We start from the raw sequence: 18,754 nt of genomic DNA, 5'->3' as shown, positions 1-18,754 counted from the left end.
ATGCGTGTTTACGTTCAATGTGGGAGAATTAAGGCAGATCGGCTATGTTACCTAACGCATCCGGACGATTCAGATTTTGTTTTTAAAAAAGCATTGTGTGCGTTTCTGTAATTTTATATACGTTTTTATACGCTTAGAAATTATTAGACATGCGTATTTGTATTATTTCTATACGTAATTTACGCTAATACGCATCTGATCTGGAGCCCTGTGGAACTATTTTTTTTTGTCTTTCGCTGGATGTTACCCAAGCTTTGTAAGCCTGAGCAATGCTTAAAATGCACATTTATGCTTAATGAGTTACATTCGAGAATTGCACAATTACAAGTCATAAACATGACAGATTACATCGTATATTGGTCATAGCAAAGGGAACTGACACAACTTAACTTCATTCATGCAGTGAACTGTTTGAAGTTTGAGAAATCTAATGGAACTACATCCCTTCACTGTGTTATTTGGTCCATTTAGAGAATCGTTGGATAGCAAGGACTCGTCAAAAGGCTTTCAGCCTTTAGCCGACTCAAAAATGTGAAAGTAGGTCACTAGGTCAAAATCAAGGTCAGCTCATGTCAAGGTTCATCTTGCCACTCAAAAATATACATGTGGTCCAAGTTTGAATGTTGTAGTTACTGACAAGAACATTTTAAAAGCTTTTCCCTATATAAGTCTATATGAACCATGTGACCCCCGGGGCGGGGCCATATTTAACCCTAGGAGGATAATTTGAACAAACTTGGTAGAGAACCACTAGATGATGCTACATTACAAGTATCAAAGCCCTAGGCTTTGTGGTTTGGACAAGAAGATTTTCAAAGTTTTTCCCTATATTAGTCTATGTAAACCATATGACCCCCAGGGCGGGGCCATATTTGACCCTAGGGGTATAATTTGAACAATCTTAGTTGAAGACCACTAGATGATGTCACATACAAAATATCAAAGCCCTAGGCCCTGTGGTTTTGGACAAGAGGTTATTCAAAGTTTTTCCCTATATAAGTCTATATAAACCATGTGACCCCCAGGGCGGGGCCATATTTGACCCCAGAGAAATAATTTGAATCATCTTGGTAGAGGACCACTAGATGATGCTTCATACCAAATATCAAAGCCCTAGGCTCTGTGGTTTTGGACAAGAAGGTTTTCAAAGTTTTTCCCTATATAAATCTATATAAATTATAGAAATAAACAAAGGGCCATAACTCACTCATAAATTGTTGAACCAGTCTGATTTTCAGGGGGACACAACTAGGGTACCAATACATCATTCTGACAAAGTTTGGTCAAAATCCCCCCAGTAGTTTCTGAGGAGATGCGATAACGAGAAATTGTTAACGGACGGACCACGGACGCAGAGTGATTTTAATAGCCCACCATCATCATGATGGTGGGCTAAAAATGCACCAGCCAGTCCTCAGTGTTACATACCTTTATATATTTTCTATAACAAGAGGACCCGATCCAGCCAGCCCTCAGCCTTACCTATCTCTATATATTTCTGTACCAAGACTCTCCAGCCAGCCCTAGGTCTTGCCTATATTTATATTTTTCTGTTTGTTTCGAGTTAAATGCAGTTTTTCAACAGTATTTCAGTTATCTAACAGCGGGCATTTAAGGTAACCAGTGTTCCTGGATTCTTTATCAGTACAAACTTGTTCATGGCAAGTAACTGCCAACTTCCCCACATGAATCAGAGGTGGAGGACGAATGATTTCAGACACAATGTCTATCAAATCAACAGAGAGAACATACGCCTTGCTCGAACTCACTACCCAGTGATCCATAGATCTGCACTCCCCTTACTGATCTTAGCGAGCAGGTCTATATGTTTCAGTTACAGGAGGTTCCAGCTTACCTATCTTTATATATTTCTGTTACAAGAGGCTCCAGCCAGCCCTCGGTGGCTTCACAATGAGCATCTAGGAATGTTATGACTTTACCCTTTGCCTTGGCAGCACCTAAAACAAACAGAACTGCGTAAATGTATGACCTGAATATGGAAACAGACTATACATGCTATACACACTAATATAATGAAGTATGAATATTCAGAATAACCTGTAATGTATTAACAATACTTCTGAAAATCTGAGACAAGTACGTCCCTTCAAAGCCAACTTTTTCCCATGTAAAACCAGTCTCTCTGTAAATAATTATCTCTTCAGCAAAAACACTTGTACAACAATCAAATTATAGCCTTCCATGTGATGCTGCCTAGAAGAGGCTTGAATTGAATAAGTGACCAAAAGGCTGATTTTCTCAAATTAAAGTGATGCCGTTTTTAATAGTATTTCAGCTAAATTCATAAATGTACAAGTGTTTATTGGCCTACAAGCTCTTAACTGTTCTTCAACTTCTCCATGTATTTCAGGTGCTGTGTAAATGACTAAGACAACTCTATCTACACAAATCATCACACAGTACAAATGCCATAACCTATACCTAGGGATCAAACTTTGGATCTTTCAATCAATCAAAATCCGTACAGAGATACCTGATGGCTTTATATAATATAGATCAGTAATAGAATGTACTGTAATATGCACACGGCTAAAATAGTACTTCACAAACATACATGTATGACTATTTTAAGCATAAGGAAAATATACCATAAACATATACTATAGCTGACACCTCCTGGCCATTTATGTACTTTGAATTTATATAAATGACTAGAAATCGTAACCACAGGTATGATATAACTGTTTAATTTAACACTGGCAATTACTCTCTTGACAACAATGTAATTTGTAAAATAAGCCAATACAGAAATACAACCTTGCCATTTATATTTAGTATTACTATCGCTACTTTCTGAAATATTTTTCATTGCATTAAACTTTTCGTAAATATAAACCAGCTGTGCCTGCTGACAGAGCATGAAGATTGCGATTAATGAGGACAGGATTAACCCTTACCCTGCTAAATTTCTATAATGAACTTGTCCATCTTTCAATTTGGACAGTACCATTAACTGTTAAAAGAGGTGCTTACCAAAAAAGATACTGACTGAATACAAAACTGCAGATCATGATCAGACTGCATGGATGTGCAGGCTGATCATGATCTACACTGATCACAAAGGCAGAATCAATCACATCCAGCATGATAAGGTTCAAGGACAAAAGCAAAGTTACTGACCTTTTAACCTTGCTCTGATAAGCCCTGTTCTTTCTTCAGATCTAATTACATAACATCTAATAGGAAGTTTGCTTAAATATTCTTCCAGCTTTGCTCCCAATTCCTCTGTAAAATAAAACAATCATATTTCCGTTAGTTTTTTCTAAATTTCATCTTCATCATATCTAACAGTATTATAAATATTAAAATGTACAATGTTACAGAAATACTACAACAGTTGTGTTCTCTAAGAATGTTTTGAGACATTAGACAGGTCAAGATTTCAATATGTGCACATGTACACATGTGTACACATATATGGTACACATATTTGTTGAAAATCTCCACGTGTACACATATAAATATGTAGAACTGAAATATCTATGTGTATACATATTTGTAGAAAATTACTACGTATTACACATTTATGTAGAAAATCACCCTATGTCAATCTAATTTATTTGTGACATACAGTCAAACAGCGCAGTGTCTAAAAGAAATAACAATTATAAGCTATTTCCAGTTGTGACAATCTTAAAACTGGAACCAGTCTAAAATCTCAAGCATCTGATTGGTTGCTTTAAAGTAAAATAGCAGCTGACCAATCACAAGGCAGCATTTGTAGACTGGCCTTCCAGGAGACTTGAGTCTAAGTAAGATTAACAACATTTATCGTGCATCATTATTATCACTAATGTTTCCCTGAGACAACATTTGCAAAAACTGTAATGTATTCAGCAATGACTGGCAGGTGTTTCTTGTTTTGTTTAAGCATATCTTTCTAAATACAGCACATTCAGTCTGAACAATTTTGATATCAAAAATTTAGTTCAGTGAAAGAAGATTAAAGTTTCTTTAACAGTAACTTTATTACAAAAAGTTTAATGTTAAATTTTGCATAAAATTATACAAATATATTCCTATGCCTCTATAACTCCAAAAGCTTCCAAAAGCCCAAAACCATATATTTCATTCTAAAATATAGCTTCATATTTGATAAAAGAGTATCACTGTGCCCCAAAGTATTCAAAGCATCCAATAAGCTCTAACTGATTTAGCAAACAGTATGTGTCATTGGTCATTATTGTACTAGACAACTCTCCCTTGAAAATAACATTCAAATTTTAATAAATCACCAATTTTTTTTTAAAAACTAATTCAAATTCTTTCAATTATGGTACAAAACAAAAGCAAAATAGAACAAGGAGCTGCGTTCAATAAACGCTTGATGTCCCCGGTGGCATCCTTGTCGATACAAAGCAACCTAAGTCCAAAACGAGGTCAAGGTCAAACTGAGGTCAGGTGATGTTTGAAGATGAGGAATGGTCACAGGTTACATCTGTATTAGTATCAATTCATTCTTGTAAGCGGTATTGATCAGTGGTATTGATGCTAGACGAAACGGTCCCATTTGGTTAACCAAGAGATGGCCCATATAAAGCAACCTAAGTCCAAAATGAGGTCAATGTCAAGGTCAAACTGAGGTCAGGTGATGTTTGAAGATGAGGAATGATCACAGGTTACATCTGTATTAGTATCAATTCATTCTTGTAAGCGGTATTGATCAGTGGTATTGATGCTAGACGAAACGGTCCCATTTGGTTAACCAAGAGATGGCCCATATAAAGCAACCTAAGTCCAAAATGAGGTCAAGGTCAAGGTCAAACTGAGGTCAGGTGATGTCTGAAGATGAGGAATGATCACAGGTTACATCTGCATTTGTATCAAGTCATTCTAGTAAGGGGTATTGATGCTAGACGAAACGGTCCCATTTGGTTAACCTCGTACGGACAGACGGGACGATCACTATATGCCTCCCGCATCAGTAGATGCCGGGGGCATAAAAACAGGCTTCAGTAATGAAAATACTGATTTTTATAATAATTTTCATTTCAACATTTTTTCTTCATTGTTTTTTTTTTCTTCTTTAATATTTTTATCTGCAATATTCAATCATGTCAACAAATGTAGGGCTAAATCTAATTGTCAGCTTTCTTTGTGCAAATAAAAATATATATAAATCTTCTATTTTCATACTAATTACTGTGTAAATTTAAATTATGACACTATTCTACAAGATACAAATTTACGGCAACATCAGCTTAATTAGAACACAGGTGTTGCTTTTTAAAATGAAGTTATTTTAAGTAAATTTTAACCAACTATAAAAGCCTATTGTAAATGTGAGGTCACACATGCATTATCCTTACTTCCTTGCTTGGTGTTGTAAATGAAATCATTTTTTTTATTTCCTTATTTGTTTTGACAGTGCAGATTGTGAAATAAACTGCAGTCAGCACATCTCTATTTCATGTAACAAAACTAAAATTCCTGTGCAAAATTATACCATTGAAAGATTTAAAACTTTGCCCCAATAAGGTAGTGGATTAAAAATAGTCATTTGGTTACATATTTTCCATGTGCAATTTCAGCATTCTCCATCATTAACGGAAAGACATGCTCATATCAGCAGTAAGAATGTCAAAAAAAATTGTCAAAAACCAATACAAGAACATATTAATCCCATTGAAAATACAGGTTGATTTTATAGGCACGCTACCTTAAGTCTCAGACTTAACCCTTACCGTGCTAAATTTCTGTAACGAAGTTGTCAATCTTTCACATTATCTGTTAAAAGGGGTACTTACCAAAAAGATTCTGACTGAATGGTGAACAGTATTTATTTATTTATTTGGGTTTTATGGCGCACCAATACAGTATAGGTTATATGGCGCCAAACAGGACTACAAATTTTGGTTCCACATCTCATTTACATCGAAATAAAAACATGAGGTATGGAATCAAAATTTGCATACCTGCTGGAATCAGAGTTACTGCAAAACCAAGTGTTAAGACTCTATTAGTCGCCTCTTACGATCATGCAAGGGTAAGGCAGTGGTTCCAGTGCAGATCATGATCAGACTGCACGGATGTGCAGGCTGATCATGATCTACACTGGTCGCAAAGTCAGAATCAATCATGGTAAGGGTTAAATATGGCTAAATGTAAAATATTTTGCTAAAAATGTATGATAAACAATCCACTAATTACAACATTAAAGCAACAGTCTAAAGCATTATATAAAAACTGACTTTTCTTAAAGTTTCCTTTCATTTACATTTGCATGTACAAAATCTGAAAGGAAAAGTAAAGAGCTGAATCAAACAAGCCCTGTATCCGTAATATGAATTGTAGTTACATCTAAACAATGCCATCCACTATATTTGTGTATTGGTATAAAGAAAAAATTTCCAAACCATTATAGTGAACTAATACAGAAAGATTTAAAAGATTTCCTGCAAAGTGCCCGCCAAATGACCTTCAGAAATACCCTATTATATGTATGCAAATGAATAATAAAGCATTCCTAAGGACCCTATACGAGGAGTCTCAAAGTACAACCATAATGATAACTAGAGGTATTTTTGAGAAAAGCACATGTCTCCCACAACTGCTTAATCATCTGAATAGACTGTTTGTGGCCTATTGGTATTCACATGTTGGAGTAACCGGTGTAACGGTCAGTTTTTTCCCCAGTCAGGTTTTTCCCCGGGGAAAAAACTGACTAGTTAGTTTTTTCCCCGGGGGAAAGAATTGAATAGTCAGTTTTTTCCCCGGGGAAGAAACTGACTGGTCAGTTCTTTCCCCCCTAGTCAATTTTTCCCCCCCAATCGCAACTGGTTACTCTTGATCATTCTTATGGGGGGAAAAAACTAACTAGTCAATTCTTTCCCCACTTCATTAATTTTCCTGGCTATAGTCAGTTATTTCCCCTGTTAGTGAATTGGAACTGTTATTCTTGGTTATTCTTAACAAGCCTTTTTTTCATTCCGTAGTCGGTTTTCAGTTAAATTGCATATGAAATAAGAAACATGTTTCATATTTTGTGTAAAATCAAAGAAATGTTTTTAAATGAACTTATTTTAAATTTCTGTTGTATTTTTTTATTTGCATTTTTCCCGTTTCAATTTCTTCTAAGGTAAGGAAATTACTGTTGTTCAGTCCTTTTCCCCCGTAGCCAGTTCTTGACCGTAAGATGGGGGAAGTAATTTACCAGTCGTTCTTTTCCCCCTAGCCGTACTTCCTCTGTGAGGTGGGGGGAAGAAATTGATGGGCAGTTCTTTCCCCCCTAGCCAGTACTTGACCTGTCGGGGGGGAAATGAATTTGACCAGTCAGTTCTTTCCCACTAGCAGTACTTGCTTTGTCAGGTGGGGGAAGAAATTGACCCTCAGTTCATTCCCCCCTAGCCAGTTCTTGACCTGTCGTGTGGGAAGGAGAAATTGACCAGTCAGTTCTTTTTCCCCTAGCCAGTGCTTGACCTGTCAGGTGGGGGAAGAAACTGACTAATCAATTTTCCCCTTCCCCCCCCCCCCACCACTTGACCTGTCGAATGGGGCGAAGAAATTGACTGGGCAGTTCTTTCCCCACTAGCCAGTACTTGCTTTGTCAGGTGGGAGAAGAAATTGACCGGTCAGTTTTTTTCCCCCCTAGCCAGTTTTTGCCCTGTCGGGTGGGGGGAAGAAACTGACCAGTCATTTTTTTCCCCCTAGCCAGTGCTTGGCCTGTCAGGTGGGGGAAGAAACGACTAGTCAGTTCTTTCTCCCCTAGCCAGTTACTTGACCTGTCAGGTGGGGGAGAAATTGACCGGTCAGTTCTTTCCCCCCTAGCCAGAACTTGACCTTTCAGGTGGAAGAAAAAATTGACCGTCAGTTCTTTCCCGCTAGCCAGTACTTCCTCTGTGAGGGGGGGGAAGAAATTGACTGGTCATTCTTTCCCCCTAGCCAGTACTTGACCTGTCGGGTGGGGAAATGAATTTGACCAGTCATTCTTTCCCCACTAGCCAATTACTTGCTTTGTCAGGTGGGGGAAAATTGACCGGTCAGTTCATTCCCCCCCAGCCAGTTCTTGACCTGTCGTGTGGGAAGAAGAAATTGACCAGTCAGTTCTTTTCCCCCAGCCAGTGCTTGACCTGTCAGGTGGGGGAAGACTGACTAATCAGTTCTTTCCCCCAGCCAGTTCTTGACCTGTCAAATGGGGAGAAGAAATTGACCGGTCAGTTCTTTCCCCGCTAGCCAGTACTTGCTTTGTCAGGGGGGGGAAGAAATTAACCGTCAGTTCGTTTCCCCCTAGCAGTACTTGCTACAAAGAACTGACTGGTCAGTTTCTTCCCCCTCTAGCCAGTACTTGCTCTGTCGGGTGGGGAGAAGAAATTGACCGGTCAGTACTTTCCCCGCTAGCCAGTACTTTCTCTGTTAGGTGGGAGAAGAAATTGACAGGGCAGTTCTTTCCCCCAGCAAGTTACTTGGGCCTGCCAGTGGGGGGGGAAGAATTTAACCAGTCAGTTCTTTCCCCCCTAGCCAGAATTGACCTATCAGGGGGGAGAAAAATTGACAAGTTAGTTATTTCCCCCCCAATCAGTACTTTGACCTGTCAGGTGGGGGGAAAATTGACCAGTCAGTTCTTCCCCACTAGCCAGTACTTGCTTTGCCAGGTGGGGGAAGAAATTGACCAGTCAGTTCTTTCCCCCTAAACCCGTTCTTGACCTGTCGGGTGGGAGAAGAATTTGACCAGTCAGTTCTTTCCCCCCTAGCCAGAACTTGACCTTTCAGGTGGGAAAAAGAAACTGACCAGTCAGTTCTTTCCCCCCTATCATATACTTGACCTGTCAGGTGGGGAAGAAATTGACCGGTCAGATTCTTTCCCCCTAGCCAGTACTTGCTTTGTCAGGTGGGGGAAGAAATTGGACCAGTCAGTTATTTCCCCCCTAGCCAGTTCTTGACCTGTCGGGTGGGGAGAAGAATTTGACCAGTCAGTTCTTTCCCCCTAGCCAGAACTTGACTTTTCAGGTGGGAAAAAGAAATTGACCGGTCAGTTCTTCCCCCCTATCAATACTTGACCTGTCAGATGAGGAAGAAAATTGAAACCCGGGCAGTTCTTTCCCCCTAGCAAGTATTGCTTTGTCAGGTGGGGAAGAAATTGACCAGTCAGTTCTTTCCCCCCTAGCCAGTTCTTGACTGTCGGGTGGGGAGAAGAATTTGACCAGTCAGTTCTTTCCCCCCTAGCCAGAACTTGACCTTTCAGGTGGGAAAAAGGGAAAATTTACCGGGCAGTTCTTTCCCCCCTATCATATACTTGACCTGTCAGGTGGGGGAAGAAATTGACTAGTCAGTCCTTTCCCCTCTAGCCAGTACTTGCTATAAAGAACTGACTGTTTCTTCCATCTCTTTGCCAGTACTTGCTCTGTTAGGGGGGCGAAGAAAATGTTGGTCAGTTCTTTTACCCCTAACCAGTACTTGACCTGTCGGGGGGGGAGAAGAAATTGACGGTCAGTTCTTTCCCCACTAGCCAGTAACTTGCTTCTGTTAGTTAGGAGAAGAAATTTTACTGGTCAGTTCTTTCCCCCCCAGCAAGTACTTACCTGTCAGTGGGGGGGGGGAGAGAAATTAACCATCTGTTCTTTCCCCCTAGCCAGTACTTGACCTGTCGGTGGGAAATGAATTTGACCAGTCAGTTCTTTCCCCTCTAGCCAGTACTTGACCTATCAGGAGGGAGAAAAAATTGACAAGTTTAGTTATTTCCCCCCAATTTCTTCTCTTCACCACCACAGGTCCCCGTAACTAATCTATATATAGGGGAGAAAGAACTGATCGGTCAATTTCTTCCCCCACCTGATATGGGGAAAGAATGACTAGTCAATTTCTTCCCCACCTATAGCTAGGGGGGGAAAAACGACTGGTAAATTTTTTCTCCCCTGATAGGCAAGTATATGCAAGGCGGGAAAGAAAATGACTAGTCAATTTCTTCCCCACCTGACAGTTTAAGTATAATGCTAGGGGAAAGAACTGACCGGTCAATTTCTTCCCCCACCCCGACAGGGCAAGTATATGATGGGGAAAGAACTGACTGGTCAATTTCTTTTTCCCCATTCGACAGGTCAAGTACTGGCTAGGGGGGAAAGAACTGACCAGTCAATTTCTTCTCCCCACACCACAGGTCCAGTACTACCTATATATAGGGGAGAAAGAACTGACCGGTCAATTTCTCCCTCACCTGATAGGTTAAGTATATGCAAGGGGGAAAGAACTGACTAGTCAATTTCTTCCCCAACCTATATGCTAGGGGGGAAAGAACTGGCTAGTCAATTTCTTCCCCCACCTGACAGTTTAAGTATAATGCTAGGGGAGAAAGAACTGACCAGTCAATTTTTCCCCCACCTGACAGTTTAAGTATAATGCTAGGGGAGAAAGAACTGACCGGTCAATTTCTTCTCCCCACCCGACAGGTCAAGTACTGGCTAGGGGGGAAAGAACTGACCAGTCAATTTCTTCCCCCACCTGATAGTCAAGTATATGCAAGGGGGGAAAGAACTGACCGGTCAATTTCTTCTCCCCACCCGACAGGTCAAGTACTGGCTAGGGGGGAAAGAACTGACCGGTCAATTTCATCCCCAACCTGATAGGTCAAGTATATGAAGGGGGGGGGGGGGGGGGGGGTGGAAGAACTGACTAGTCAATTTCTTCCCCCCACCTATATGCTAGGGGGGAAAGAATTGACTGGTCAGTTTCTTCCCCCACCTGATAGGTGAAATATATGCTAGGGGGGAAAGAAATGACTGGTCAATTTCTTCCCCCACCTGATAGGTCAAGTATATGCTAGGAGGGAAAGAACTGACCAGTCAATTTCTTCTCCCCACCCGACAGGTTAAGTACTGGCTAGGGGGGAAAGAACCGACCGGCCAATTTCTTCCCCCACCTGACAGGTCAAGTACTGGCTTGGGGGGAAAGAACTGACTTGTCAATTTTTTCCCCCACCTGATAGGTCAATTATATGCAAGGGGGAAAGAACTGACCAGTCAATTTCTTCCCCGCACCTGACAGATATTAAATAGTAATGGCAATCAAACAGAAGTTAAAAAATTGATTTGACAAATTAAACAAGAGATCACAGAGTGATCTTGGCGCCCACCAATGTGCCATTTTTGAGTGTTCCAAATTTCAAGACTTACTGACTAGCTCAAGGTCAAATTTCATTTCCGTACACAACACTTTGCATGTGGTCCAAATTCGAAAGCTGTAGCTTGAGAAATGTGAAAGTAGGTCACTAGATCAATTTCAAGGACGAAATGTGAAAGTAGGTCACTAGGTCAAAATCTAGATCAAATTACACTTCAGAACACAAATTTATGCATGTGGTCCAAATTTAAAGCCTGTACCTTCAAAAATGTGGAAGTAGGTCACTAGGTCAATGTCAAGGTCAAAGTTTGTTTCGGTACACAATCCTATGCATGTGGTCTAAATTTGAAGCCTGTACCTTCAAAAATGTGAAAGTAGGTCACTAGGTCAATCTTAAGGTCAAAGTTCATTTTGGTACACAAAACTATGCATGTGGTCCAAATTTGAAGGCTGTAGCTCGAGAAATGTGAAAGTAGGTCACTAGGTCAAAATCAAGGTCAAATTTTATTTCAGTACACAATCCTATGCAAGTGTTCCGAATTTGAAGCCTGTACCTTCAAAAATGTGAAAGTAGGTCACTAGGTCAATGTAAAGGTCAAAGTTTGTTTCGGTACACAAAACTATACATGTGGTACAAATTTGAAGGCTGTAGCTTGAGAAATGTGAAAGTAGGTCAGTAGGTCAAAATCAAGGTAAAAATCTAATTCGGAACACAAAACTATGCATGTGGTCTAAATTTGAAGCCTGTACCTTCAAAAATGTGAAAGTAGGTCACTAGGTCAAAGTCAAGGTCAAAGTTTTTTTCAGTGCACAAAACTATGCAAGTGGTCCAAATTTGAAGGCTGTAGCTACAGAAATGTGGAAGTAGGTCACTAGGTCAAAATCAAGGTCAACTCATGTCAAGGTTCATCTTGCCACTCAAAACCATACATGTGGTCCAAATTTGAATGTTGTAGGTTATTGACAAGAAGATTCTAAAATCTTTTCCCTATATAAGTCTATATGAACCATGTGACCCCCCAGGGCGGGGCCATATTTGACCCTAGGGGGATAATTTGAACAAACTTGGTAGAGAACCACTAGATGATGCTACATTACAAATGCCAAAGCCCTAGGCTTTGTGGTTTGGACAAGAAGATTTTCAACGTTTTTCCCTATGTAAGTCTATGTAAACCATGTGACCCCTGGGGCGGAGCCATATTTGACCCTAGGGGGATAATTTGAACAATCTTAGTAGAAGACCACTAGATGATGTCATATACAAAATATCAAAGCCCTAGGCCCTGTGGTTTTGAACAAGAGGTTTTTCAAAGTTTTTCCCTATATAAGTCTATATAAACCATGTGACCCCCGGGGCGGGCCATATTAGACCCCAAGGAAATATTTTGAATCATCTTGGTAGAGGACCACTAGATGATGCTTCATACCAAATATCAAAGCCCTAGGCTCTGTGGTTTTGGACAAGAAGATTTTCAAAGTTTTTCCCTATATAAATCTATGTAAATTAGAGAAATAAACAAAGGGCCATAACTTACTAAAAAATTGTTGAACCAGTCTGATTTTCAGGGGGACACAACTAGGGTACAAATACATCATTCTGACAAAGTTTGGTCAAAATCCCCCTGGTAGTTTCTGAGGAGATGCGATAACGAGAAATTGTTAACGGACGGAAGGACGGACGGACGGACGGAAGGACGACGGACCACGGACGCAGAGTGATTTGAATAGCCCACCATCTGATGATGGTGGGCTAAAAAAACATTGATTAAAGTTACAAAAGAAGAAACATATAGGTTTATTCAAATGAAAAACAATACTTGTTTCATCTGAAATTTAAATGGAAAATGAATAGACACTTGTATCCCAAATAACAATACCGAAAGAATCCAGTACTTTTAGGGAAAACTTGACTAGGGGGAAAGAACTGACTAGTCAGTTTTTTCCCTGGGGAAAAATCTGACTAACTAGTCAGTTTCTTTCCCTATCAGAAAACTTATTCCAAGGGGGGGAAAACTGACTAGGGGGGGAAGAAACTGACTAGTCAGTTTTTTCCCTGGGGGAAAGAATTGACTAGTCAGTTTTTTCCCCGGGGAAAGAACTGACTGGGGGAAAAACTGGGCTGTTACACCGGTCTACAATGCTGTGTTGGTAGTGTTGGAGTAACCGGTCTACAATGCTGCACTGGCAGTTGTTGGTAATTATGTTCAAGGGCCATAATTCCGAAGTGCCTTGGCCGATTTGGTCAAGGTCTTATAGTCAAACACATTTTGTTCAAGTTTGGTGAAGATCGGATGAGAAATGTTCAACTTAGAGTGCGGACAAGCTTAAATTGTGACAGACAGACACACAGACAGGAGTAAATCAATATGTCTCCCACACCACTGTGTGGTGGGAGACACAATAATGCTAAAAGTACTAAAGCAAGGCTATAAATGTTTGTAAAACACAGACACACACCATGACTGCCTGTAGTAGGCAACTAATTGTACATAATGTTGTATGCTTTGACCTTACCCTTTGACCCCATGAACTTAAAAACAACGGGAGTTGTCTATAATTACTACAGGAAAACATGAAGTTTCTTACTGTTGTGCTTAAAGGCCATACACCCAAGTGTTCTCCATTAACTGATCAGAAACCATTTTTAACCTCAAGGTCCTTGTAGTTTTAAAAAAAAACAAACTCAATGGGTCATCTCCTGACCACTGGCACTCCTCCTTTTGATGGCCATAAGCCCAAAAGTACTCAAGATACTGATTGAAAACATTTACAGTTTCAAGGTCACTGTGCCTTTGACATTACAGTCATCTTTAGACCTCAGGCATTATTTCTATCAAGTAGGCAAAAGAATGGAAAATTACCACTCTTCAGGTCAATACAACCTTTGAACCATAAGCTAATATTAATTGGGAGCTGGTCAAAAGTTTCTTTAGTTACTGAGTGGAAACAATTTTCAGTTAAATGGTCATTGTGACCTTGAACTTTAATATACATTAATTATAAATTAACTGAAAAAAAAAACATAGTAAAACTTCATCTTAAATTGACATATAAAGCCAATACAATGTGCTACTTGTAACCCCAGCATTGTCTTGGTGTAGCCTCCACTTGGCATCACCCTCAAATAATAATTCTACCTACCTAGGCCTCCTTCTGAAATTATGATAACTTACAAACTCAGTTACAAGTTTAGAGGTTTTATCTCATAAAAAATGCACTGTTACAATAGTAAATTCACATTTGGCATATCAGCTAGCTGTTGTATAATACTATATGCAAGACAAGACCATCAACATAATACTGTGAAATTATTTTTATTCGGTGGGACTAATTTTTTTGTGGTTGCATCCATCAACAAAATTAAATCTCCCCAAACACACATTAAATTTCAAATGATTTAATCTTCAGAATGTGCAATCCATGAATTTAAAACTCATGAAATAGGCATTTTGATCAAAACAACGAAACTTTGTTACCAACAAAACGGAATGATTTTACAGAACTGGAAACTGAAACAAGAAGACAGAGTGAGATTCAGATTATTTCAGGTCAACAGTATTGTTTGTTCTTCAGAAATTAAGGAGTATCAGTTTCTTTTTTTAATGTGTATTCCCTGTTACGTCATTTTTCTGTATGTAATGCCTTAAAAACAGATAAAACCTTCAGTGTTTTAATTTACAATATTTTTCTGTTGTAATGACCCAAGGCTTCCCTAAACATTGGTCACATTTCCATTCAACTAAGTTATCAAACATCTACTGCTTTCATTAAGAGGAAATCACCATTTAATATTTTGACGACAAAATCCGGTGTTATATTGTATATAACTAGACCTGATAGTGTAACTCCAGAGCAGCAGTTCTGTGGAAGTCAAATTACAAACAAATACTGACCTCTTTCACTAGCATCATCCACTAGGATGATCTCGTTTAGTAACTCTCGTGGAGATCTGTTTATCACACTGTGAACTGTACGTAACAAAGTGGACCAGGCTTCATTGTGAAAGACTATTACAACACTAGTGTCTGGTAATACAGAAACTGGTGGATATTTTTTATTTCTGCATCTGCAAAATTAAAAGACATACACTACATAATTATAACATGTAATGCTTAATTTCAACCTTGCAATGTGCGATAAATCTGTGACAAAAACTTAAGAAATATCATGAGAGCTTAGACAAGACATACTGTAAAGTTGTTTTATTTTCATGGGCATGAAACACTGAAGTCAAAATAGCTATTTCATGGGCACATGAACTCAAGCTTTTTGGATGAAAATTTGTTTAATGTGATTAAATCATAATAATTTATTTAGGCTTCTAAGAAACCCACAAAATAAGTCCTCCGAATATTGATTTTCAATGAGCAAACCAAAGCACAATAATGTACCATATTTTGTTGTGTATAGGTCGCACTTTTTCTATCCAATTTGCTGCCTGAAAAAGTTCCTGCGACCTATACGACAGAACATTGCCAGCAGAATTTTTTCGGGTCAATTTTCTGGTTGTAGCTCTCGTAAAATTACGTGCATCTGTTACAAATGAACAAAATGGATAAAAAATATCAATGTCGGCAGCTTTTCAACCAATAGCGGTTATTTTCAATAAAATATAACGTAAATAACCCTTACAGAATATTAAAATTAAGAATTACTTTAATTCAATAATGTTTTTGCAGTTTGAATAACGTTTGTTTCTACTTTCCTTTTAATGGACGCCATTGACAGGTACATGTACATCCGTCCTGAATTTCAAACATTGTTTATACTAATTCTTAGCGTAATAAAAAACTCGAAAGATATCTTTTTTACTTTTAAATTTTTAAATAAAAGAAAAAAAAACTCCAAAAAGATATTTTGTCAGTCTTTTTACTCAGAGCGCGGTTAATTACATGACGCGGAAAGGTGTTATAATTGCTGTGCAAACAATTCACACTTTAACTTGCATAATTGCAGAATGTAAACACAAACCGACTGCTGCCAATCAGTGTCAAAAAGCCGCTTTTCTTTGATTTGAGATACATTACCGATACTACCACTGGTACGAAACGGTTGGGATCGAAAATAACACTGTGCCATTGCCACCAATCAGATTCTGATAATGATTCAGTCTGCGGTATCAATATGGCCGCCGCCATAACTTTTTTGCCGGTAAAATCCGAAATTTAACTGCGACTAATACACTAGAACTTTAATTTTCCGGCCATTTTTAGAGCAAAAATTAGATGCAAACTATACATTACCGCGACCTATACGCACCAAAATATGGTATTGCCAATAAATTTCTAACATGAAAAACCACCAGTGCTCTACCATCTATTGACAAGAATTTTCTATGTGCAAACCAAAGCCTAATGAGGAATTTTATCCAGTCCTATTTGTTGTTCTAATTTACTTAACCTTTAGCCTGCTGTCATCAAATGATTCTGCCTTTGCGACCAGTGCAGACCAAGATCAGCCTGCACAATTGTGCAGGCTGATCATGGTCTGCACTGTTCGCTATTCAGTCAGTAAATTTTCAGTGAACACCTCTTTGAATAATAAATGGTATTGCTCAAATTGAATGATGGACCAGTCCATTTTAGAAATTTAGCAGGCTAAAGCTTAAGGGCAGATATATGGTTGAGAAGAATACTTTACCCTGGTATTCTATAATCTGGGAGAGTTCTGTTCAATGACATCATATCACTAGCAACAAGGTTAAACTGATGGATTTTGAATTTTTCTTTGGACTCCTGGTCCATGTCAGATGGTATGACGACAGCCTTTCCCATATCACCTGGCATGCTTGGGCGGCTTAATAAACCTGCAAAATAAAGGAGCATATATAAAAATATGAGAATCATTAAATGAGCCATGCCATGAGAAAACCAACATAGTGGGTTTGCGACCAGCATGGATCCAGACCAGCCTGCGCATCCGCGCAGTCTGGTCAGGATCCATGCTGTTCGCTAACAGTTTCTCCAATTCCAATAGGCTTTAAAAGCAAACAGCATCCCACTATGTTGGTTTTGTCATGGCACGGCTCAAATTAAGAAAAAGGTCACTTCTGAACAAAGCATTTATTTTATTTTTTTGCTCCAAAAGTTCTGTTTATCTAAAGTACAAAGACAAAACATTATAAAACAGTATTTATAATTTTGCAAATAAAACAAATTCTTTAAGAGTTTACCCCGAGGGTATTTTGACAAATCAGATAAAGTAATTTACCTGAAATTTAATTGTTAAAAAAGTCTTAAAACCACCATAAACTGAGGACAATGTTACAGGCATCTTTAACCTTGAATTCTTGATTTGCATTTTGGTCAAGTTAAATCAAAATTGACATACATGTAAATGTAACTATTCATGTCATAAACACTATAATGTCATTTTATTTCTTCTAAAATTTAAAAGCTAGATGAATAGTGTATCAACTGTCAACTCAGAGCAAAAACAGGATAACTACATTGACACAAAGGAGCACTTATTCACTTTTGGCGCCGAGATGATGAATTCTAAGGTGTCTTACAGTTTAAATATGCATATAAAAATATCTAAGATGAAAATGAAAATAGAAAGATACGACAGCTGTCAGACAGCTCTGAAACAGTTTTAGCAGAAAAAAGCTGACAATAATAGTTTAATAAGTTCTAAAACAACCTTAAAGTCATTTTATTGCTGGTTAAATGACAGAAGTTTTCAAAATATTTAAAATTCTACATTGTAATTGTCACACCACTGTCTGTGTCACCAGCCATTCAGGATTTATTTTAAACAAATTTTATGTGAAAATATCTTTCAATTGCTTTAAGGCTGAGCTATTAAGTTTATACTGGCTCTTTTTATGTCTTATTTTTCATAAACGAGAGCAAGAAGAACAACTTTATTTAAGTCTTCCCACAGTGACCATAGTTTTATCATTTATGCCATCTACTAGATAGCAATCGTAATAAAACTGCAATTACTACAACATAATTACCCTCTGGCCTTAAAAAGTATGTCATAGCATTTTCAAAATAGCTTTTTAAATAATGGTTTATCTTTAGTATCCACCCACTAATAAATTACTGATCTAGTTACATAGAAAATGCTACTATTCAACACCAATTAAAACACTTTACCCAAGCCCTCTTTAACTGAGTAGTTATTTTTTCTACAATCTATAATTCAGCCACAATGGCCATGTTATAAATTTAAATTGTGTTTATATGAATTTTACCATAACCTGTTTGAATGTCTGGTATTTCTGTATCACTTTACCTTTAACCTACAGTAATAATAATGTTAATTATAATGCCACTTGTCAGTAATTAATTAAAATGCTGTTCTGTCAGTATTTAATCAAAATGCTCTTTGCTTAATAAATATTCATGCATGTGATATATTAATGTTTGTAAAAATAGCAGAACTGTTGCAACACTTTAATTGGAAGTTCATGTCATACATAATGAGTTTATGAGTTCATTAAAGAACAGTTTAATCACCACATCATAATAAAGTGGTTTTAATTTAAATAAACCATAATTAAAATTTCAATTTGTTGACATGCATGGCAGCATGTTTCTTTGTTTTGACAGGTTAAGAACAACAAAAAGAACCCTTCTTTATTCATAACATGAAAAGCAGCAAGAAAATTTCATCAAAATAAGATTTTATTTCACTGCATAAGTGCATTTAATGTATTCACTTATATATATAT

The 18,754-nt window shown here is 38.1% G+C and overlaps 1 protein-coding gene across 4 annotated transcripts in view; it reads right to left on the bottom strand.

The window, feature by feature from the left end:
* Nucleotides 1–18,754, bottom strand: part of LOC123532706 (polypeptide N-acetylgalactosaminyltransferase 13-like) — a 54,783-nt gene that overhangs the window by 19,869 nt on the left and 16,160 nt on the right. For all 4 annotated transcript variants that reach the window (XM_045314251.2, XM_053517168.1, XM_045314253.2 and 1 more), the window contains 4 exons: nucleotides 16,714–16,879; nucleotides 14,967–15,139; nucleotides 3,142–3,246; nucleotides 1,856–1,958 (listed from right to left, as the gene is read on the bottom strand). In XM_045314251.2, the coding sequence (XP_045170186.2) occupies nucleotides 1,856–1,958; nucleotides 3,142–3,246; nucleotides 14,967–15,139; nucleotides 16,714–16,879 (547 nt within the window). The remainder of the gene's footprint in view (nucleotides 1–1,855; nucleotides 1,959–3,141; nucleotides 3,247–14,966; nucleotides 15,140–16,713; nucleotides 16,880–18,754) is intronic.

This window comes from Mercenaria mercenaria, chromosome 11 (genome assembly GCF_021730395.1).
Source record: "Mercenaria mercenaria strain notata chromosome 11, MADL_Memer_1, whole genome shotgun sequence".
Taxonomy (NCBI): Eukaryota; Metazoa; Mollusca; class Bivalvia; order Venerida; family Veneridae; genus Mercenaria; species Mercenaria mercenaria.
Note: the sequence above shows the minus strand (reverse complement) of the source record. Positions and strands in the feature narration are given on the sequence as shown.